A 22,443-nucleotide genomic window follows, 5' to 3' on the forward strand; every position below is an offset into this window, starting at 1 on the left:
CGGCCGTAGAAACAGCCCTTGTGCAGAGTGACGTACTCACGCAGGAAGTCGGCTGTGACCCCCTCGTCGCCCTCAAAGAAGAGCCTCCCAGGCCGGTTGGTGGCCAGCAGGTGCTGGGCATAGTAGGCCAGAGCACGGAGCTGGGTGAGAGCGGCCAGGTAGGCCTCGAGCTCGGCCAGGTTGTGGCTGGCGCGGAAGAAGATGCTGCGGCGGTTGGAGGCCACGTAGCGTGATTTGTGCAGCAGGTGCGCCAGGCAGCAGCGGGCCGTGTGTACCAGGCTGCGGTACCCGTTGGCCGGCGTCTCTGTGTCCAGGTCGAAGAGGTGTGCCACGCTCAGCAGGCGGCCCAGGGCCGGCTCCAGCCCCAGCGCTTGTTCCCGAACACCCGCAAAGACGCCTGACAGCCGCCGTGCTGTCTCCCCAGGGCCTTGGCTGGAGAAGAAGGCCATGTTGTCCTCTGCCAGGGTCACCAGTGACTGTGTCATTGTGTGCAGGTCCATGCTGTGTATGAGCCGCGAGGCTGCAGGCAGATCGGGAGGCACGTTAAAGCAGGGCTGGATCACCCCTTGCTCAGCTGGGCCCTGGGGTCCAAGCTCTACCCTCCTGCTCCCTCAGACCCACACGTCAGACCACGGTCTCCTCCTTCAGACCCAAGGATGGAGTCTCTGGCCCAAGCCTATTCCTTCCTTGGGACCCACGAATCCAGGTACCTGGACTCTTTCTCCCTCAAGAGCTGAGTTTGATCCCTCAAACCTCGCCTTCCTGAGACCCAGGAGTCCAGGCCCCAGAACCTTCTTCTTTAGGCTCTAGGAGTCCCTGTTCCCTTGCTCCAGCATCTATCCTACAGCCCAGGAGTCTATGTAGCCCTGTTTCTCCTTCCAGGGACCCAAGTTCAGGCATCTGTCTCCATTTATTTTTCTGAGCTCTGGACTCCTAGGTTCTGAGCAATCTGGATCCCCAGTTGGTCCCTTCTCTTAGGACCAGGAGATCAGGCCCCCATCACACCTCCTTCTCAGGCCCCAGATGTTGCCCATAGGCCCTTGCCCTCTGCAATATTTGGGACAGTTCAACCCTCAACCCACCCATTCCCATTCATTGGGTGGCATTCCAGGTCCCTGGTCCCAAGCCCGGTTTTCTTCCTGAACCCAGGAGTTCATAATTCTAGCCTTACTATAAGTGAGGAGTCACTCCTGCCCCTTCCCAGTCCCTCCAGTTTAGCTGTGGGATCCCTTCCAACTCCTTCCCTCTTCCTCTGTGGGTGCTCCTAAACTCAGTCCCACTCTTCCCCCAGCTGGGTTCCCTGGCCTTCAGGCCTATCTACTTGGCTTAGCTTGCAAGGACCAGCTCCTTGCCTAGAAATGATATTCCTCCCTGCTGTTAACCTTGAGCTCGTTCTGCGCTAGACCATATGCTAAGAGCTTTCTGTGCGTTTGCTCGTTTAGTCCTCACTAACCCTCTGAGACCCAGACTTCATCGGTTCATGATTCATCTATTATTAGGAGCATTCCTATTACTCAAGAGAGGAAAACTGAGGCCGAGAGGTGTTAAGTAAGGAGCTGAAGGTTGCATTAAAAGCGGCAGAGCAGAAGTCAGACCCAGATCTCTGGGTCCAGAGCTGTTACTTTTGCTGGTCTTGTTCCAGGGCTCTGGAGGCTAGGCCTCTAGCTCTGGCCTTTAAAAAGTTGCCCTGGACTAGGCCTGACTCCCCACACTTCAGGGTCCCTGGTGATCTTCCCTCCGGGATCCCTGTCCTGTCACCACCAAGTTCTGCACAAGCTGTTCTTGCTACTTCGGTGGGGATGTTGCCCTCTGCTTCCCCTCCGAAGCCCACCCAGCCCCTTGCTAGGCTCCCAAGTCAATGGTCCCCTGATCCTTCAGAAAAAAGTGTCTCTTCTCCCAGGCCCTGGAGCTTGGCAGCGGCTATTCCTGTCTGTCAGCTAGCCGTGAACTCACCCACCCCAGGCCTCTTCAGAGCTGGGACTGAGGATTGTGGCTAGTGCCAGTTGCAGCCTGGGGCGATAACCCTAGGGAGGGGCCCAGCCAGCTCAGGGTGTGGCCACCAGCTCCTCCTCCCACCCAGAAAGGACAGAGAGAACCACGTGCTGTAAACAGAGCATGGGGCCCAACTCACTGCCCCCTCCACCTGCTCCCTGTCATTGTCCCAGCCTCCTCTGCCTTTGAACTCTGGAGTTTTGTCCCCCAAGACCCTCCTCCCTCAGTTCCAGGAGTCCAGACTCCTAGTCCCCTCAACAGTTAGAAACTGAGGCATCCAGTCCCCCTGTCCCCTCCTCCCTTGGACCCAGGAGTCTCACCCTGGTCTTGAACAAAGTGTGCCCTCTTGCCCAGCCTGGCTGCCCTCCTTCTCCCCAGGGTGGTTTCAGGGAGCAAAAACCCCGTGATCTCAGCTCCCGCCCCCAGGCTTGCCATGGCACAGCCGGCCCCAGCTGTTAGGGGGAGAGGAGGGGGGAGTCAACCCTGCCTGTCCCTCCCAGGAGGACAAAAGCCGATTAAGGGCAGTGCCAAGCTCAGCGAGGGGCCTGAGCCACGGGACCTACTGTGTGGTGTTTCCACACCTGGCACCCTGTACCTGCCACTTAACCTTCCAGCCCATCCTGCCGTGCGTGACTGTCATCCTCACCTCACATATGGGAAACCAAAGCTCAGAGACATTTCACCTTTGTTATTTATTCCACATGCTCCTTGCTTGGCCAGCTCTTTCTCACCCTTCAGGACTAAGTTTCTTACCTCCTCCAGGAGGCACTGTATAACTGCTCCTTCTCATCTAAGATGCGCCCCACCCACACCGCTGCTTTCTGCCATCATATGGAAGTTGTTCTTCTGCCTAGAATTTTACATATTTGCAATTTTCCATTTGTTTGTTTATATGTTTGTAACAAGGTTTATCTCTCTCTTGGGGCAGAACCAGGCATCATGGAGCTGTGAAGCTTTTACAAGTGGAGGTTGGGCTCTTTTGGAAAAAGAATAGAAAATCACAAGTCCAAAATTAGGTACAGGGTCTTGGAAGGGGCCTGTGCAATGAGAGGTCCTTAGGCCTCAGTGTCATTTGCTTGGCTGTAGGTGAATCCTCCTCTGTGGCTCTGCCTCAGATGTTATCCCCATGGGGGTATGGGGTGGCCCCAGGATCCATCATGGGGCCTAGTAAATCTTTGAAGAAGGAAGGAAAGTGAAAAGTCAGAGTGGAGGCAAGAGGGGCTGGATGGGAGTTTGGGAGAGGATCACCCCAGGATCGACAGACAGATGGATAGACAGAGGCCTCTGGAGGCAGCTCTAAGCTTGGTGGCTGTGACAACAGAACACTGGCCTAAGCCACTCACCAGGTGATCCTCAACGAGCTTGGTTTCCACATCTGGAAACGGTACTTGGCCATCCTGTCCACTGAGGGCTGGAAATGATCTTTGTAAGCAGTACCCCACAGAGGCATTTCTGCCTATGGTTTGCTTTGTGGTTCTCGCTTGGCCCCACTGAGAGATGTGTTGGGTCATTTTTCCATGTAACATACTATAATATATAATTTACCATTTGCACTGTTTGCTTTCTGGATCTGATACTAGATTAGGCCCTTGTATGTGCCTAGGCCAGCTTGGTATTTTTTGCATGGCTTCGGTTTCCCATTTTGTAAAGCAGCTGTCATTTATTTCCTGTCTATGGGGTAGGGCTCTTTATTGAAGATGAGGGCACAGGAGACCTGGACAGAACAAGAGACCTGCACAAAGCAGTGGGAAAGAGGCTGGAGCCCAGGTGCTGCCCTTTGCCCTGTTCCAGGCATCTCCCTTGAGGGCTTGGCTGGGAGAAGTGGGGAGGATGGGATGTTGAGGTTGCCAGAAACTTGCCAAGAATCCGAGGCAGAGGGCACTGGGGCAGGGACAGGCCACGAGGGCCTCTAGCGAGGACTGGGGCAGAGGGAGGGCTGAGGGTCCTGCCGTCTGGGTACCAGCCCTTTGCCCTAAAGAGTCACAGGACAAGTGGACCTGGCCTGGATTTTGGTCCCTGGGGACTAAGCAGGAGAGAGAACGGAGGTGGGGAAGGAAGAGGGGGGAGAATGGAGGAAGGGCCAGGTCTGGGCCCTGGAAGGGGCAAGGCCTTTAGATGGGGAAAGGCCTGGAGGCAGATGCAGGCAAGGGGGCAGTGACTGTGGCCCAATCCCTGAGTGTGTCTGCATGAAAGAGCAAAAGCTGCTCTAAGACCGCTGTGTGCCAGGCACTGCTCTCTCCCTGAGCTTTGTGTGAGGTAACTCGTTTCATCCTCCCCACAACCTGTGAGGTGGGGGCCATTGTCACCCCTTTTGGCAGATGAAAAAACTGAGATGTGGAGAGATGACATACTGCTCAGGGTCACCAAGCCAGCAAGGATGGTGCAGCTTCTCTGCTGTGTTTCTGTGTGTATCGGTGTTGCTCCTTCTCCCTGTCATGTATCAGCTCTGGGCTTTCTGGGTGGGCAAGTGTGAGTGTGTCTTTGAGGTTCACATGGATGTGCGTTCGCATGAAGGTACCTGTCATGCCTAGCGTTGGTCCCAGCCTGGGTTTGTGGGTGTCCACGTTTTTTCTCAGTCTCTGTGTTTTTATGTTTCTCAGTATGTCTGTAGGCATGTTTGCATACAAGTGTCACTGCTTATGTGTGTTTCTCAACCTGTGAGTGTTTCTGTATCTCTATTTCTCTTGGCCTGTGAGATTGTGTGGGCATGTTTGTATGTATATGGATATATATCTTGTCTCTGTGTGCCCGCATGTGTGTGTGCATGCGTGTATGGTACCCATCACTTCCCATTTGCTCCAGCCGGAACCCAGGGCATCATCCTGGCCACCTCCCACTCCCATCCAATCCATCAGGAAATCCTGTTCCCCCTGCCCCCATAGAAAGCACTGGGACCTCGCCCTTCTCCCACCTCCATTGCTCCCTCCTCTAGATGATAGTACCGACTGTTGCTGTGTGTCTGCTTTTGCCCCCTCCATGTCTTTTCCACATAGCAGCCAGAGGATCTTTCTAAAACTTAAACCTGGCCACACACTCCCAACCCTTCAATACTCTCTTGCTCTCAGGATAAAGCCCCAAATCCTGGACATGGCCTTGCAAACCAGGTCCCATCTGGGCCCTCTGTGGGCTCCTCCCCACCCCCTCCCGCTCAGCTTCCTCCATGCTGTAAGGTACCACGTCCTTGGGCCTCACGGTTCTGCCTGGGCTGTCCTCTCTGCCCATGGTGTCCCTTTTGCCCCACAGTCAACCCTAGCTCATCTTTGGGTCCAATGTCACCTCCTTGGGAAGCCTCCCTCTTATATTTTACCAGGATTCTCTCTTCAACACAGTTTGGCAGATGAGAAAACTCAGATAGTCAGATAATTATATCTGATTTGTGGAATATTTATTAATGTCTGTATCCCCAGCTCAAACATGAGTCTGTCCTCACCGATGAGAGTCCAGCCTGGTACGGGTGTGGATTTGTTGAATGTCTACTGAATGAATCTGTGTGACTGGAGAATTTCAGGTCCAGAATCAAGGTTGGAGCACACAGCAGTTTTGGTCTCACACACTTCCTGCCTTCAGGAGGCTGGGGGTGGCTACCTCCCTGCCCTCACTGGTCAGGTAAGAAAGCCTAAGTGCGCTCAGTCCCTGAGAGCCTCAGTGTCGTCATCTGCGAAATGGGGTGATCATAATAACAGTAGTGTCATCTGTTACTGGCAAGATGAAACTGATGAGTAGGATTGCTCCAGCCAGCCTAGATGCCCCTGGGGCAGGGGTGGGGTCTGATTCACTCAACAGAGGCCTGTACCAGGGTAGGGCCTCAGGAAATGACAGGAGAATCTAGGATCTTGGGGGATTGAGCCTTTGTGAGTAGGTAGGCCCATGGGTTTGTGAGTAGGACTGGCTCAGTCCATGCAGGGACCCCTAGCCAAGAGGATTCTAACTCCTCACAGCAAGCCTAAAGGCAACACGATTATTCTTATCCCCACATTGCAGTCCATGCATTCCTGCACTGATTAATTGAATAAATATATTCCTGGCATACCTGGCTGTACAGTTGTAGGGTTAACAAAGCAGACACAGCCCTGATCTCAGGGCACTCACTGTCTAGTTGGGAGTAACAGTAATGATAACCTCCACCCCTCCTGAGGGCTTGCTGTGTGACAGCGCCAAACACTACTACACTCATCGAAACCTCACAGTGGCCTAATGATAGGCACTCCTATCATTATGCCCATTTTATAGCTCAGAAAGTTGAGGCAGGGAAGGAGGGAGCCTATTGTTCAGTGTACCACTCCTTATAGCCAGAGGAACCAGGTCTTGAAGGCCCATTTCTTTACCATGGGTACTCTGGTACCCTGTCCTGTTTGTGAGGCTGTGTCTTGCAGTGTGACAGGGAATGCCCTCAGGCCCCAGTATGAGCTCTGAGCCTGTCTGAGCCTGAGTGTGTGTATCTGGAGCCAACTCCAGTTCTATCCTTGGCTAATGATAAAGTTTGTGGCTGGGAGGATGATGAGTTTGGGGTCTCTCAGCCCAGGAGCTGGGTCAGTTTCTTTCCTGCACAGGAACTTCCTATAGGGTTCTTGCTTGGACTGACATATTCTCCTAATCCATCAAGGAGTTAGTGTATGCCTCTGCCTGAGGCTTGCAGCATCTCTGTTGGTCTGTCAGTGTTTCTCCAGCCTGCTGAGATCTGTAAATGTGACGCCCTAGGGAACCCAGGTGACAGCCTTCCTTCTCCCAAGCCATGGTTAGGCTGTCCAAGGAGTAGTCCTAGTAGTAGGTGTCAGGAAATTAGGAGGCCAGGCTGAAGTAGGTGGACTGACAATGAATGCGTGAACATACTGAATGAGGGACGATGGGACAGGAATGTTTTGAGCTGTACTGCACCCCTTCTCTGGGCCAGGCATTCCCCACTGTGGGGCACTCCTTCCTCCTAGCTCCCCCTAACTCACCCCTACAATTCCTGTTTGGACAGCAGCTTCTAAACCTCTTCCCCATTACTGTCTCAAGAGTGCCAGAGACCTGAAAATCGGCGCTTCAACCATTTCCCATGTTGAAAACACGAGGCAAGAGCTGCTTACGGCCACAGAATGAATACGGCGGAAAAGCGCAGATCCTGGCCCTGGATACTCACATTCTGGATTCTCCTCCCAATACAATACTGGGGCGTCCAATAGTTTATCTGCTGGGGGTATTTCCCTCTCACATCACCCCTTTTTCACAATGGATTATCCCTGTAACCCCTTTCCCCCTCGCAGGGCGGCAAGGAGCCAGTCCACCGGTTTCTCGCTTCTCTTGGCACAGGGTCAGTCCACTCTGTCCCTCAGTTTCCCATGGGATGTCTAGGGTTCCTGCCGGGCTACTGCCAGCCCCTACTCTCTCACCTTTGGCTTTGCCTTTTCGCCACCGCCGGTGCCTGTGACTTTTGGACCTCTCTTGAACCCTCTTCGAGGCCGGGGCCCCAGCGGCCTCCGCGGGCCTCGTTTCTCTGGCCGATTCCATCAATTTTCCGCGGTCCCCGCCCCGGGGCCAATTCTAGCCGCCAGTCCCCGCCCCGAGGGCCAATCCTCGCTAAGCAACAGTGTCGGGCCCCCATGCCACCCAATCCCAGACTTACTCCTGAGGCCCGCCCCCTGAGCAAGGCGGGCCAAGCTCCACTGCCCAGCCCCGCGCCCGCAGCTAGGACCTACAGCATGGCCCCGCCCCCTCACTCGCATTAAAGGGCCCGCGACTAACAAAATGCAGCCCTGGAGGTGCCGAAAACGGTATGCGGGCCGAACTAGAAGGGGAATCTCGAGAAGTCCCCCAGCAAGGAATCCCCCCCGAGGTTGTCACGTGTTGGTTGTCATCCTCGTCTTCCCACTCACCTTCCCAAGTAGGGATCGTCAAGAAAGCATACGGCCCGCCCGCAGGAGTTGTTGAGCGGGGTGCCACTTAGCCTCTGCCTCGGGGCCGGGGATGGGTCCAGGTCCTCCGGCAATTTAAAACAGGGAAGAGCGGCAGGTCAGGAGGCGTGGCTCTGCTAGCGAGCCGTTGGAGAACGTAGCCCCGCCTTTCCTCCCTGCCTTATCTTCTAGTTCTCCTATTGCTCCCTTTCTTGGGGTTCTTTTCTCTGTCCTGTTCCTCCCCGCAAGAATGGAAAGTTGGGGGGGGGGCGTGTTGTAGCGTGCTTGGCGCCTGCGCACTAGAGCCAAACTTCGCACAGGTCCGCAGGGAGGAGAGGCGGCCGCGGCAACTGCGGGAACTGCGCGTGCCTGGGTAAAGGCGGGAAACAGGATGCTCGAGGATCGCGCATGCGCACACACTCAACTGAATCTGGGAGCTCGGGGAGAGGCGGCTTTGGTTGTGGCGGCGCTGCGGTGAGGGCGTCCCTTGAGACTGGGTTCGGGAGGCCTAGAGAAACGGCTGTACACCGTCAAGGCCAGAAATAGCAGATCTGGAATCCTCTCTTCCCACCCCGCCCCTCCTGTCCGCCCTCCAAAGCACATGACCAGCCCTAGCACTGAGAGACACAAACGACGCTCTCCTCAGTCCTAGCCCTTCCGGGGGGCACAGGCCTCTGGGCTGAGACCTGCATTACCAGTCTTTGGACTAGCTGGCCTCACAGCGCCTCAGTTTCTGGATTGGGGCTGCATTGTTTTCCCCGCCTCAGGCTATACCACCGTCACCCACCTTCCGTGGCTAGAACTTGCGTGCCCCCCTTGTGCAGAGCAGGACCATTGAGTCTCGAGGAGGAGTTCAAGGCCTGAGGCTGGACCCGGCGGGCATCACTGCCGGCCTCAGAGGAGGGGCAGGAGTGCTGGCACCAGCGGAGTCTTGGGCCCACGACCCGCTCACACCGCTCCCCCCAACGCTCCCCCAACTCTCCCCCAACTCTCCCCCAACGCAGCCCTGACCTTGCCTGGACATTGGCGGAGCCCCCGCCCTCTCCCAGCTCCCCCTTCTTGAGATGATAACAGGAGGCCATGGTCCTGGCGGGACTGGAACTCCCCCTCGGCTGAGGGGAAGGCTGTCAGAGAAACAAGTGTCTTCCTGCCCACTGGGCAACCCAGAGAGCTCAAATGTCGCTCCTGCCCGATTTTCGGCCTGCCCCGCGTGGAAACTGCCCGAAGGTAAGTGTCCACGTTCAGCAATGTGTGCAGGTGCCCACCCAGTGCCTATCCCAGAGTGGTGCTCAGAGAGTTCTGGGACCCAGGAATGAGTACTGGCCCCTCGCCCAGAGACCCATACAGCTTCTGTTTGATTTCTCCCAGATCCCTGCGGGGAAGGCAGCCTAGTGCAGGGGAAGGAGTCAGAGCCTGGCTGAGTATCCTGGCTTGGCCAGCCCTAACTGCCCGGCCTCAGGCAAAATCCTTCTTTTCTAGGCCTCAGCTCCCTCCTCTATCAAATGGGGCTGTTGACCTGTGTCTGGCAGGACTGTTGAGAGAGGACCTCAGCTAACCTGACATTCTGGAGGTCTTAGTTCTTCTTGAGGGAATGAATGACCATCCCTGGGAAGCTCCTTTCCTGGAAGCTAAACTTACCTGTGTTCCGGTAGTGTCTGGGGTTCTGGCTGCTGGTTTTCTTCCTGGGTACTGGCATCCCACCGAATCCTGACATCACTTCGTAACCAGGTTTCCCCCTGAAGGCCAGCTTCATTCCCTGGGCCACTGTTCCATCCCTCTTGGCTGATGAATCAGTCTCTAAGGAAGACCTCAAATCTGATTCTGTGCCTGAATCTGTGACCCATTCAAGAAGTGTCTTCTGCTCTGAGGCCATTTGCTGTATGAATGGTTCTTTTGGTTTTGATAGAAAATGCCACTGGGCCAAAGATCCCTTTGGGGATTTGGCTCCCTGGGCTGGAGCTATGTGCTGGGCTGTAGGGTCTGATTGTTGCCATCTCTGTTGTGACATAGGTTCAGTTTGGCCAGGTAGTTCATTTTTGAGCCCATGTCCTGGTTGGGTTCCAGATTCCTCTCTTAATTCTGGCTCCTGTTGAGTTCTAGGTTCTTTTCCTTGCCTAGGTCGGTGCTGTGAGGCAGCTTCCTGTTTTGTGAAAGGCACTCTTTGTGTGGGAGGTGATTGCTCTGCTGCAGGTTCCTGTGGGGCAAGAAATTCATGCTGCAAATTACTTTTTTGTTGGTCTTGAGGTTCCTGCTGGGCTTCAGCTTCATGTTGGGCAAGGGGCTCCTGCTGAGTGATGGGTCCTTGCTGTGAAGCAGGCTCCTCTTGTGTACTGGGTCTCTGCTGAGCCTCAGATGCTGTCTGGGCTGTGGGTGTCTTTTCTGGCCCAGACTTTGGCTGGGTGGTAGGTGTCTGATGTGGCTCAGGCTCCCAGCTGGGCCTAGATACTGACCTAGAACCTGGCTCCATTGATGTTATTTCCCTCAAGGAAGATGCTGATCTCCCAGGGTTCATCCTTCTGGGCCCCTATAGTCCTCCTTTGTCATAGATCTCTCACTGATTGCTCATGATGACACCTCCCTTTGGGTTCCACTGCTTCATCCTGGCATTCCTGGTGTTCCTTTTTAAGGCAGTTGGCAGGTGTCCCCCTATTCTTGTGCCAAGTGATATGCTTCTGTGCCTCCTGCCTTGGGAGGAGGGATTGGGAATAGGAGGAGGCTATGTGCCCAGCACACTCTCCTATCAGAAGGGAGGGGCATGCCCTGTTGTGTCATAAATAGGACCCCCACCCAACTCACCACTCATTTAAAATGCTTCTTCTCATAAGGTCAGCAAATCAACTTAGTCCTCTATTTCACCTGGGTGACAGAAGCCAGATTCTGGATGAGCGTTCCTTTTCTTTTCTGTCCTGATGTTTGAGGAAAAGGTCAGAGGAGGAGGCAGGATCTACACCGTTTTAATGTTTACTCTTTATTCATTCTTTCAAATGTTTGTCACTTTAATTTCCTTATATTATCATTCTGATCATTTTACTCTCTTGTTAAAAAAAAACACACCTTCCCATTTTTTTCAGCTTGAAGCCCTTTTCAGTGCATTTGAGATCTTCCATACCATCTCTCTAGCCTGGAACTATGCTTCTGCATATATGTGTTCTATAGTAGAATGGAAACTTACAGAGTCAGATGGCAAATGATGATGATGATGATGATGTTAATCATAAATACTGGAAGCATTTTACATACTAGGAAACTGTCACGTTTTAAAAAAATCTATATTATCTTTAATAAGACGTTGTCTGATTTACTGCCTTAACTTCTTTCTTTGCCCCACCTAGCTCTTACCTCAGAAAGTTTTGTTGAATGAACAAAAAAATAAAAAGTTGGGCAGTGGGGAGAGAGAGTGAGGTTGGTGTTGGGGAGAGGTGTGTGTAGAATCTAGATTGAGTTTGGAATTTACCGGGTAAAAGCAGTTGACTGGATTGAACATGAATTTCCAGACCCCATTGAAAGAAATGATTTTGATCTATTACATTTAAATATATTAATTGACTTATGTTTGCTACTTGCCTGGTTGTATTTAAGGTCAGGTGGTGCCAGCTAGGAAACCTGGGCTTCCTGGTTTCTTTCATGTAAGTAAGCTTAAGCCTGGGTAAGTAGAGGCACAGGAAAAGACTGTCAGGAGAAGGCACTACAGGGAGCAATAATTTTAGCAATAATGCTTTTTGGGAGAACACTAGAATGGTTTAGGGAGTAGGTACAGGGATGAGGAGCTTGAGGTGGGAGAAGGGCATCTTCAAGGTGTGCTTACTCCCTGTTGACTGAGAATGTTTCATTGGGAAGGTGGGCTCTCAGAGCTCCTATAAAGGCAGAGCAAAGCTTACCAGCTGACATCCATTGTCTGAGAGATTGCTGGCAGGCTCTGGAGTGTTTGCTTGGCTTTTTGTGGTGTCACTGGTGTCCTAGGTTGAAAACAAAAGGGAGAGACTACTGTTAAAGACATTTTTAAAATTTAATTTTTATAAGAGCTTTAAAAGTGTTAAAAGACTCATACAGTGGAAAACTTACGTGCTTATTTATTTTGTACATAATAGTATATTCTCCATACCTTTTTGTATGTAAACATAATAGTTTAAAAACAAAAATGAGCTCATACTATAAATATTGTTTTTCTCTGTACTTTTACAAAGTCTTTAATTATTGCACAATATTATACGTCTACAGAAGTTCATAAAACTTACGTGTGCAGTTCAATAGATAGGTACAAAGAGAATATTCATGGAACTACCCAGGTCTAGAAATAGAATATTGCCAGCAACCCTCCTCTTTCTGATCACTATCCTCTCTCTCCCCATCACAGTGATAGTCCCCCACTATTATAGTAAGCATTTACTTTTTTTTTTTTTTATAGTTTTACCACCTGTATATACATTCCTAAATAGTTTAATTTTTTTGAACTTTATGTATATGAAATCATGCCATAACTATTCTCTTTTTTCCCTTTTACTCAACATTATGTTTGTAAGATTCATTTATGTTATTTTGTTATTGTTCATTCTCAATGGATATATAATATTCAAATATACTCCTGCTTATTCATTGGCTACTTTTCAGTTTGGGGTACTTATGAACAATGCTATGAAACCCTTGTACATGTCTCCCAGTGTACATAAGCATGTATTCCTTTTGAGTATACATCTGAGAGTGGAATTGCTTGGTCACAGAGCTTAAACTTTAGTAGAAAACCACCAGCACTTTTTCCAAGTGATTTACCACTTTATGCTTCCATTAGCAGAAGATGAGAGTTTCTTTATTCTGCTCTCTGCCAACACTTGGTACTGTCGCACATTAATTAAAGTTGTTGTCAATCTGATCATGTACAGTGATCTCTGTTTGGGTTTAATTCATGTTTTCCCAGTTACTAGTAAGTTTGTGTGCCATTTCACATGTTGATTAGCTATTTGGATTTCTTGTCTCTGAAGCGCCTGTTCAAGTCTTTTGTCTATTTGTTGTGTTACCTGCCTTCCTCTCATTGATCTATAGGAGTTCCTTATATAGTTTGAATATTAACCCTTTGTCGATTATATATGTTGCAGACATTACCTCTCCTCTGTAGATTGTCATTTTATCTTCTTGGTGGCCAAATTTCTTAATTTCAATGAAGTCAGATTTATTAATTTTTTCCATTACGACATACTTTTTGTACCTTGTTTAAGAAATTCTTTCCTACCTCAAGGCATGAATATTCTTCTGCATTCCCTTACAAGTTTGTCTTTCAAATTTATCTTTTTAATCCACTGAAATTTATTTTTGTGATGTGTTTGAAATGGGTGTGGGCCTCTGCACCTTTTTTTCACTTAGTATATTGTGGATATCTTTCCAATCAGTAATAATAATTATCTATCTAATTATTTTTGACAACAGCAGAATTGCCCAATATGCTTTTGATGAATTTTTTAAACTGAAGTATAATTGACATATAACATTATATTAGTTTCAGGTGCATAACGTAACAATTTGGTATTTTATACATTGTGAAATGATCACACAGTAAGTCTGTTAATGATGAACATTTAAAATTTTCATTTCTTTGTCAATACAAATACTGCTATAATTAGTATTCTTGTACATATATCTTTGAGTATCCATGCTAGTATTCTATAGTAGAGATCTTAAAGCATCCAGATTACTTGTTAAAAGGAACACACATTTAAGTTTTTGATAATTACTACTAAATTGTATTTTACTTCCATCAACAGTGATTTATCTTATTCTTGATAATATCATAGTATCAATCAGTTTAACATTTGCCAGGTTACTTTTTCTATGACATTTAAACAGTTAGACTAGGGATGAATCAAGTTCTATTTGACATCAACACTGGTGTCATTGTCAGAGATCAATGACCAGGTCTCCACAACCCTGTCTCTGTCCACTTTGATAAGCAATGGCATTCTGTCATTAAAGAATTTTGCTAAACCTCTCTAGTCTTAAGAGAATTATATTTTGCTCTTTCTATTTCCTTACAAGGTGACATTGAGTAGAAAGGGCTAAGGTGTGTGCTTATCCTGGTCTCCACTTCATCTCTCTTGTCTCTTTTCAACACCTGCTTCATCCCTAGTTGATTCCACAGAGTGACCAAGTTTAAGGAAGGTCATTCTTTTGCAACTTACTGGTTTTCTTTACCCTGCCCTTGAAATGATCACAGGGGCACTGGCAGCCGGGGCACTGTTGTGAGTTTTCTTTCAGAGGCTCTCAGGAACCAATCTGAAATAAAGGGTTTGCTGCTTAGGAGGGTTAATATGTTTGAGGGCAGGGCTTCACTTGGCATCTTCCTCTCCTCTTTCTCATACTGCAGTGGGTGTGGCAAAGGGTCAACAAAAACAGTCACCACATCCAGTTCTATGAGCACCAGGGTCTCTAGGTTGTTTTGCCTGACCTGTATGGGCAAGAATTTGGTGGCAGATCTGGAAGAGGCATGAGAGTATCATTAGAGAGACCCAAAAGTGAGGAGGAAGACCTAGGTGTCTGCCTTTTAGTGGCTGCTTTACTTCAAGCAAGTCATTTTGCCTCTCTGATTTCAATCTAACCTGTGAGTAAAGTAAGATTGAGAATAGGATTCAGGAAGATCTTAGAAAGCAGCCCTGGATTGTTGGGGGAAAAAAGGGAAAGGGGGTTTGGGCAGCCAGAGATTCAGGCAGCTCTCCCCTGGACCTTGGAGCCCTTGCCTCAGCTCTTGCCTGTGACTCAGGAAGAAAATAATTGTTGGTGCTGCATGTGGTGGGCTGGTGGAGAGGGGAAAGGGTGAGGTCAGCTCAGGTAACATCTGCATTCGTCTCAGAGGGACTCGAGGGAGTGAGTTGGGATCTTGATGATACATCGCTGTTGTTGATGTTCAATTACTGACCTTTGCAGTCACATTCTTGGGCGCCTTCCTGGAGCCTCCTCCAGACCAATCTTGGCGTTGGTCCCTGTGGCCTCTGGCGACCCCTGTCGGAAGGAAACAGGTCACTTCCAGGCACTGGAAAGGGAAGGGGCCAAAAGAAACCATCCCCCATCATTGTGCTGCCTAGGTCAGTGCAGCTCCATTTCTTTTCCTTTTTTACTCAGGGATTCTAGGGCACTTCAGGAGAGAAGTATTTTAAATGGATAAGGAATTGAGGTTTACAGTCTAGCCTAGAGAAAAGCTAGGCTGGAGTTAGGGGAAGAAGGAACAGCTTCTGGATAGAAGAGAGGACAAAAGGTAAGGGTTAATCAAGACCTTACAACCTCCCTCCATTAAGATCCCCTCTACACACATGAAAATCCTCAAGACTTAGGAATGAGAGCAAGGAGTAGATTATTCCATAAAGCAGTCAGGAACTTCACCTGACCTCCATGTTTGGTTGTATTTGAATGCATAGTTGCAGTTTAACCGTAAGAAGACAATATTTATCTTTGTTCCTCTGGAACAAATCCTTGCCCCTTTAGGCCTCTATTCAAGGCTGTCTTATCACCTGATGCTATCTTATTCCCACTTTGTCATACCTAAAATATTTGTATGACAATCAAGTATGATGTTTTATAGAGATTCTGGGGCTAGAACTTGGCCCAGATAATGCTTCCTCTGAATAGGGGTTTCTGATCTTTCCTGTCAGAATTAATTATGTCTTCACCTGTTTCCCCATGGCATTCGAATGCAGCTCTCTCATTGCCAATTACACTTACAGTTTGTTGTTTGAAATATGTTGTGGACTGAATTGTGTCCCTTTAAAACTCAATGAAGCCGTAACTCTTAATAAGTCAGAATGACTGTTTTTGGAGATAGGGCCTTTAAAGAGATCATTAAGTTAAAATGAGGCCCTTATGGTGGGCTCTAATCCAGTCTGATTTGAATCTTTATAAGAAGAGATTTGGGCACACAGAGAGACACCAGGCATGTTACACGCACAGAGGAATGACCAGCTTTCAAAATTGTGAGAAATTAAGTTACTGTTGTTTAAGCCACCCAGTCTGTGGTATTTTGTTGTGGCAGTGCTAGCAAACTATAAATCTATCTCCTTCCCTGGACTCTGAACCAGTGGCTCAGTAGTCATTCAGCTACACGGCTCCTGACACATCATAGGCACATTTATGTTTCTGTAATAAGCAGACAGACAAGCTGTCTAGAGAGGGCCCTTAGAGCAGCTTCTGGCTCCATCCAACTCCCCTATTTCCCAGACTCGTGCCCTTTCTGCCACACAGATGGAGGGTGTTGCGTCATTTCTCCAAGTGCTGGTTTCCAAATTGTTCTCATGTGCTGTTTTGAGTGGTGTTAAAGTAATTTCAACAGGCATAGCCCCTGCCATCTAAGCTTTTCTAATATTTTTCACCTGACCTCCATTTCTGGTTCCAGAGAAAAGGCACGGAATATTAGAGCCAGATGACATCTTGGAGATTATTAGTGGTACCAGTTCATTGAGATGTTTTTCTTTTTTCTTTTTAACGCAATGTAACTTTATTAGAGAAAACTTATAAAGTACAAATAAAAAAATCTTTACTGTTAACAACTGTTGGAATTTTAGTACATTTCCTGTATATAAATTTTCAATGTAATGATAACCATACCATGTGAACAAATTTCTTTTTGTTCACTTTGTAAGCTTGTTCCTGTGTTGTCTCACAACACTCATGACAGAATTATATACTCCCAAGTATATGCACTTCAGATTATTTAACTGTTTTCTCATTGCTGAATATTTAGATTATATTATTTTTGGATATTGATAAATTTGTGCTTGTAACTGTTTTCCAAATGTTGCATTTGTGCCTTGAGGAAGATTTCCCAAGTGGAATTACTGGGACAAAAGTTAAGAACAGTTTTATGTTTCTTTATATAATTACCAAGTTGCTTTTAAAAGGGTTGTACTAATTATAAATCACTATCTCTTTTTTTGTCAGGTGAGGAAAGTGAGACCCAAAGAGAGCAAGTGAAAAGCCCAAGTTCACCAAGGTAAAGATGACTCATCTGGAGCTAAAATCCAGGTCCAAGACTCTTAGTCTGTTGTTCTTTTTGCAGCCCTGCATGACCCTAATTTCATGGTGTAACTGAATATGAAGCTGCATGTTACTAAGTATTATGTCCCTCAAAACAAACATCAGACATTTTTGGAACACTTTTATGATTTTTGCTATAGCTTATACCACCTCTACTGTTATTTATTTCATACTTTATTTCTTTAAATAAATTTAACTTACATAACATCTTCATTTGTGCAATATTTTCTGTGAGATTACATGTTTGATACTTAGATTTTTTTCTAAGATGCATTAAAACATATGACTATTAAAGTTAAAACTTATTTAAGTTGTACATAAGATCAGTTTTGGAAAATAGTGGTACAGTGGAACAAGCATGGACTTTACATCCATACAGACCTGGGGTCAACTGCTTGCTTTGTCAATTATGTACGTAATCTTGCAGAAGTCATTTAGCTTCTGTGATCTTTGGTTGTCTGGTTTGTAAAGAGAGAGTATTGGTATCCACCTTGCAGAGTTGTTAGGAATAAATGAGCCACTGTGGATGCAGTGCCCAAGTACGGTTTTCAGTATATGATGGTTATTATTTGGATTTTACTACAGACTTCTAATTATTTCCCAAAGTGAGCATCTATGCTGGAGTGTTAGGCTTATTGTTCTCTGCTGTAAAGAAGTTACTTCCACTTGTTAGGTTTTGGGGTAGATCTATTATTCTGACTTCTCAGTTCCACTACATATTAGTGTTGTGATTTTGGGCAAGTTGCTTAACTTTTCTGTGCCTCATTTACATAATTTGTAAAATGAGGCTAAAAATAGTACACAAGTGTAGGTACCTATATCTGTTTCCTAGCTCTGTCCACCAGAGGGCCTAGACGCAATAGCACCTAGGAGCAATGGGCAATACCTAGTGCCCAAGGTTTGTGAGTATCATTGTCCCATGAAAGGAACCAGGTCTCTGTGGAGAAATGGGTGACTCCAGGGCTGGGGAAGGGAAGTACAAGGTGGACATCTTTTGGTGTGAGAAAGTCAGGAACTGCGAAAGAATTGACACGTCAAAAAGGTACCAGTTTTGGGACAATATGAGCAACGTTGTAAATAAGGATAGTAATGAGTTATAGTCCACAAATATTCCTGGGTCTTTACTTACATAAATAAATAATTGAATACCTAAATAAATGGGAGAGAAGGAACAGATCTTTCTTACAGTAGAATCTCTGTTACTAACTATAAAAGAAATGATGGAAATAGAAAATTACCATTTGGCTAAGGCCACAGTAATACTTGTAGGCAAGAATCATCAATGGATTTTTAAAATTAATTGGCAAAAGTATGATTAGAAGAAACAGGCTATTTGCATAGCTCAAAGTGTCTCTCCAGAAGATACTTATTATTTTCAATGGGAAAACAGTATCTTTATGGACACCGCCTTAAGCAGTGTTCAAACTTAACATCGCCTGTAACAAGAGATACTGTTAACGTGGGCCTTCTGATGTGTTGCACCAAGAAGGCAAACATCACTTCTGTGGTGTTTTTGCCAAAAATCATAATCTGAATTTAATCATGAGGAAACATCAGATAAGTCCAAATTGAGGGACGTTCTGTAAAATAATTGACAGTGCTCTTCAAAAGTGTCAAGGGCATGGAAGACAAGGAAGTTCTGAGAAAGTGCCCTGGATTGGAGGAGACCAGGAGAGATGATAACTTTCTTCAGTGTAGGATCTTGGATTGGATTCTGACCGGGAAAAGGACATCAATGGATGATTAACAAACTCTGAACATTTGTCCATTAGCTAGTAGTATTGTATCATTGCTAATTTTCTGGTTTTGATAATTGTATTATGGTTATGTCTGGTGTTATTTGAAAAAAACCTGGATGGAGGATATATTGGAACTCTGATTATTTTTACAACAATATTTAAGTCTGAGAAATGAAAAGTTAAAAAAATACATTAGATTTCTGTGAAGACACATGAAGTGTAATACATGTGAAGTGCTGAGGACAGCCTGCCACAAAGGATTGTTTAACACGTAGGTGCTATTGGTACAGGTCATTTTATAAGTTATAAATAATCTTATAAGTAATGCGTATTCTATTATTGTAAGTAATTTATTTCCTAACATTGTCATCGCTTCTTACCGATTTCATTTTTCCCCCCTCCCCTGTAAAAAGCATATTAAGCATGTATGTGTTTTTTCTTTTAAAGAGATAAGGTAGGATCAGATTTTATTTTGAGAAAGTTCTCTAGGGGCTGAAGGAGTATTACTTCCTTCCTCCAGACTTGGTCCTGTGTTGCAAACTATGCTGGCCTGGGAAACAAGGATCGAGCCCGGGCATCACTGAACCGATGTGGTTTGTCATTGTGCCACCTGGCGGCGGAGTGCGCTTTCCCCAACCTGTCGCCCTTGTGCCTTAGGAGCTACTTTAGCTGTTTTACTCAGTTACATTTATTGAACTCTTACTAGGTTCGTATGAGCAGTCATTTAGTCTTCACAGCAGTTGTATTCACTAAGTGGTATTTTATTCATTTTAAGATAGTAAGACTGAGGTTCAAAAATTTTAAGCATCCTGTCCAGGGTTTCAAAGTAAGTGATGGAGCCAGGATTTGAATTGCAGTTGCCCTGAATTCAAATTTGATTCTAAAAGTTCCGGGAGTCAAAAAATCTCTCCATGTGTAGGGATTATTGGTATAAAGCAGCGGCTCTCAACTGGAGGGTGGTTTCCACCTCCAGGGGAAGTTTGGCAATGACTGGAGATATTTTTGGCTGTATTAACTGGGAGGAGGTAGGGGATAGGCTGCTACTGGCTTCTAGTGGGTAGAGGCCAGGCGAATGTTGCTAAACAGGTTACAACGCATAGAACAGCACCCCTACAGCAAAGAATTATCCATCCCTAACGTCAATAGAGCTGCTATGAAACCCAGGTGTCAAGTCTTCTAAAGGCAACATTTTGAACGTAGAAATCTGAGGCTTTATTTTTTCACTTAGCAAATATTTACTGAGCACTGTGCCGGATAATGTGAGCGATGTGGAAACAATACACCAGTCTGTGCCAATGGGGAGGCTGCAGATAGAAGGGCAGGGGTGGGGGTGGGAGATGCACGCCAACACCTCAACTTAAGGCAGAACATGAAAAGTGCAGAGAGAGTCAAGTTAGGGCTAAGCTTGTTCACATGAGGGAGAGCTCATATCTGATCCTGGGTGGAGTCAAGGGAGGCTGGAGGGGAGGTGGTTTTAGGCAGGTTGTGTGAGCAAAGTTGAGCTGGTGGGAAAGCACAGGACCAGCTCGGGAACAGCCCGAGGTCTAGTTGAGTGGAGCCCAGAGGCCTGGTTAGTGCGAGGAGGGATGGACGGGAAAGGCAGCTGTGGCTGGAGCTTTGAATCCAGGCTGAGGACTCTAGCCTTGGTGTCAGTCCTGGTGGTGGAAAAGCCTTTCCTTCCAGAAGGGTGTTCTAGGCCCTAAGGCTGTGTGGCCCAGCAGCTTCCAGAGAGCTCTCTCTGTAATGGAGGGGATGTTAGAAATTGGGATGGAGTAGGGTGAACTCCTGATTTTAGGACCACGAGTCGATGCTAAGTATGTTACAAAGCTATTTCATTTCAAAGTGGCCCTTGGAGAGATGTTTCCCTCAAGTGGCAGCACACATGGGGATCGGTCCCTTCTGCACAGTTGTACTGCTAAGGGCCTGGCCACTTGGGCTGTAGTGAAAGCTGGAGCCAATTCAGAACCCCTAACCCAAGGTCTGCTTCCCAAAGGTGAGCTGTTCAAACAGGGCTTGGTGTGGCTACAGCTTCAAACATGGTACTACCTGGTGGTGTGACTTTTCTAGTTTATCACCTTATCATGAAATGGTAAAATTGGTAAAATGGTAAAAAATTGTTGGGACACATCTGGTGCACTAGAAAGAATATAATTGAGGGCTTCCTTATTGTCTACAGATGTACAGTGTTGACTTCAACACCTTCCTGCCACCGCCACCAGAGGGGAAATTCATTACTCTCTGGAACAGGGATTGGGGGAGAGGTAAGGCAGCAAATCTTTGAGGAGCCATTTTTTTTTCCCTTGCCAGGTACAGTTGCAGACACTTAAAAGAATTTTTTTTTTTGGTGATGAGGTAATTAGGTTTACGTATAACTTTTTTAAGAGGAGGTACTGGGAAGTGAACTCAGGACCACATGCATCCTAAGGATGCACTCTACCACTTGAGATATACTCAACTGCCTACAGATACCTTCATACACACTGGCTCCTTTAACTCTCACAGCCCTCTTTGGATTTATGTACAGTTCTTTCCTTTTTGTAAGTGAGCAAATGAGGAAACAGACACTGAGAAAGGCTAACTTGACCCTCATCCTTGTAGCCTGAAGAGGCTATATTTTACTGCATGTGTGGTCATGCTCTTTTCTGTTTTGCCACATTTTCTCCCCACTTTTTCCCTTTCAAAAAAATTAATCTCAAAAAATTTTTTTTCTATTTTTACCTGGATTTTGGCTGCTAGATATCACAGACATCAGCATTAGTAGCAGCAACAGAAGGAGGGAAGAGATTAGAACTTTCATTTCAACTGTTGGTACTGCTGTAAGTCACTTGAAGACTGTGGAAGGTTCCCAGTTAGAGGGTCCCAGCTTCTTGCGGTGGCTCAGGCTAAGTGAATCTGGCTTTGTTAGGTAACAGGTAGGACCATGTGCTTTGTGGGAATCTGGGAATTAGAACTAGACAAGCAAAAGAAATGAAGGATTCTTAAGAACATGAGAGGGTGACTGATAACTTGGCAGCATAACTCATTCCCTCCCTTCCTTCTTCCTGCCTCCCTACCTACCAACATGCTTTGATTTCTTCCCCAAGTCTTTTTGCTTATTTGAATTTCCTTATACCGAGTGACATTTTCTAGCTTAATATCTGGCAGGAAAGTGAGTGCTAAAGGTTAGCATAGAGAGGATGACACGGTCTGTTTCCCCTCTGTCTTCCCCACTCTCATCCTTGGCACGATGTCGGCAACAGCAGTGTTATTGTTTGGGAAGTTGCTGCGTCCTGGCTGTTTATAATTTCCCCGAATTCTGTGGCCACGTAAGGTGGGAAGCAGAGAGGACCAAGGAGGAGAGGCTCTTCTCTCTTGCCCCAAACCCTGCCCTGGAGCACTGGGTCAAAGCAGGCCTCCTCGTTTGTCAGGAAGGTGGCCGTGGCCTAAGCGCTCCTGCCTAAAGGAGAGGGAACTGGGTTGGTGGAAGACCCTCTAGGCTTCAGGTCCAAGAGGGTTTGAGAAACAGCAACTGCGGCATGGGAGGTGTTTGCCCAGGCTGCTGAGGCTCTTGGCGTCACACCTTGTTTGGAAACAGCCCAACGGTAAAGGAAGAGGTGATACTACTTGGAGCAAACGTTAGGGGTACAGAACATCAGCACTTACTACACCTGACTCATTCCAGAGACTGTAGGAAATAGGCTCAAAGACAGAGGAGAGGCTGGCCTTGAGTGCTGGGTGATACTTGTGGGGCCGAGGAGAAGGTTAACAAGGAAGTCCTCCCTGGAATCCTCCAGATAGGAGTGAGAAAAGGTGGTGTGACTTCGTTCAAGCCAAGAGGAGGGAAGAGGCAA

At 47.2% G+C, this 22,443-nt stretch overlaps 1 protein-coding gene and 1 long non-coding RNA gene across 3 annotated transcripts in view; one reads left to right on the forward strand and one right to left on the reverse strand.

Annotated features, from left to right (window-relative positions):
- Nucleotides 1-7,509, reverse strand: part of LOC102520149 (hormone-sensitive lipase) — a 7,726-nt gene extending 217 nt beyond the window's left edge. Inside the window, exons 1-2 of the mRNA XM_032487400.1 lie at nt 7,365-7,509; nt 5-520 (exon numbers count right to left, since the gene is read on the reverse strand). Coding sequence (XP_032343291.1) covers nt 5-520; nt 7,365-7,482 — 634 coding nt within the window. The 5' untranslated portion in view covers nt 7,483-7,509. The remainder of the gene's footprint in view (nt 1-4; nt 521-7,364) is intronic.
- Nucleotides 7,510-7,983: 474 nt separating this feature from the next.
- On the forward strand, nt 7,984-17,065 carry LOC116665689. Of its 2 annotated transcripts, none has more exons than XR_004322322.1 (3): nt 7,984-9,092; nt 14,775-14,932; nt 16,779-17,065. It is a non-coding gene; the product is annotated as an uncharacterized LOC116665689 (long non-coding RNA). The 2 variants fall into 2 exon arrangements; XR_004322323.1 differs by lacking the exons at nt 7,984-9,092; nt 14,775-14,932 and adding exons at nt 14,103-14,451; nt 14,970-15,102.
- Nucleotides 17,066-22,443: the final 5,378 nt, after the last annotated feature.

Source organism: Camelus ferus, chromosome 9 (genome assembly GCF_009834535.1).
Source record: "Camelus ferus isolate YT-003-E chromosome 9, BCGSAC_Cfer_1.0, whole genome shotgun sequence".
Classification (NCBI taxonomy): Eukaryota; Metazoa; Chordata; class Mammalia; order Artiodactyla; family Camelidae; genus Camelus; species Camelus ferus.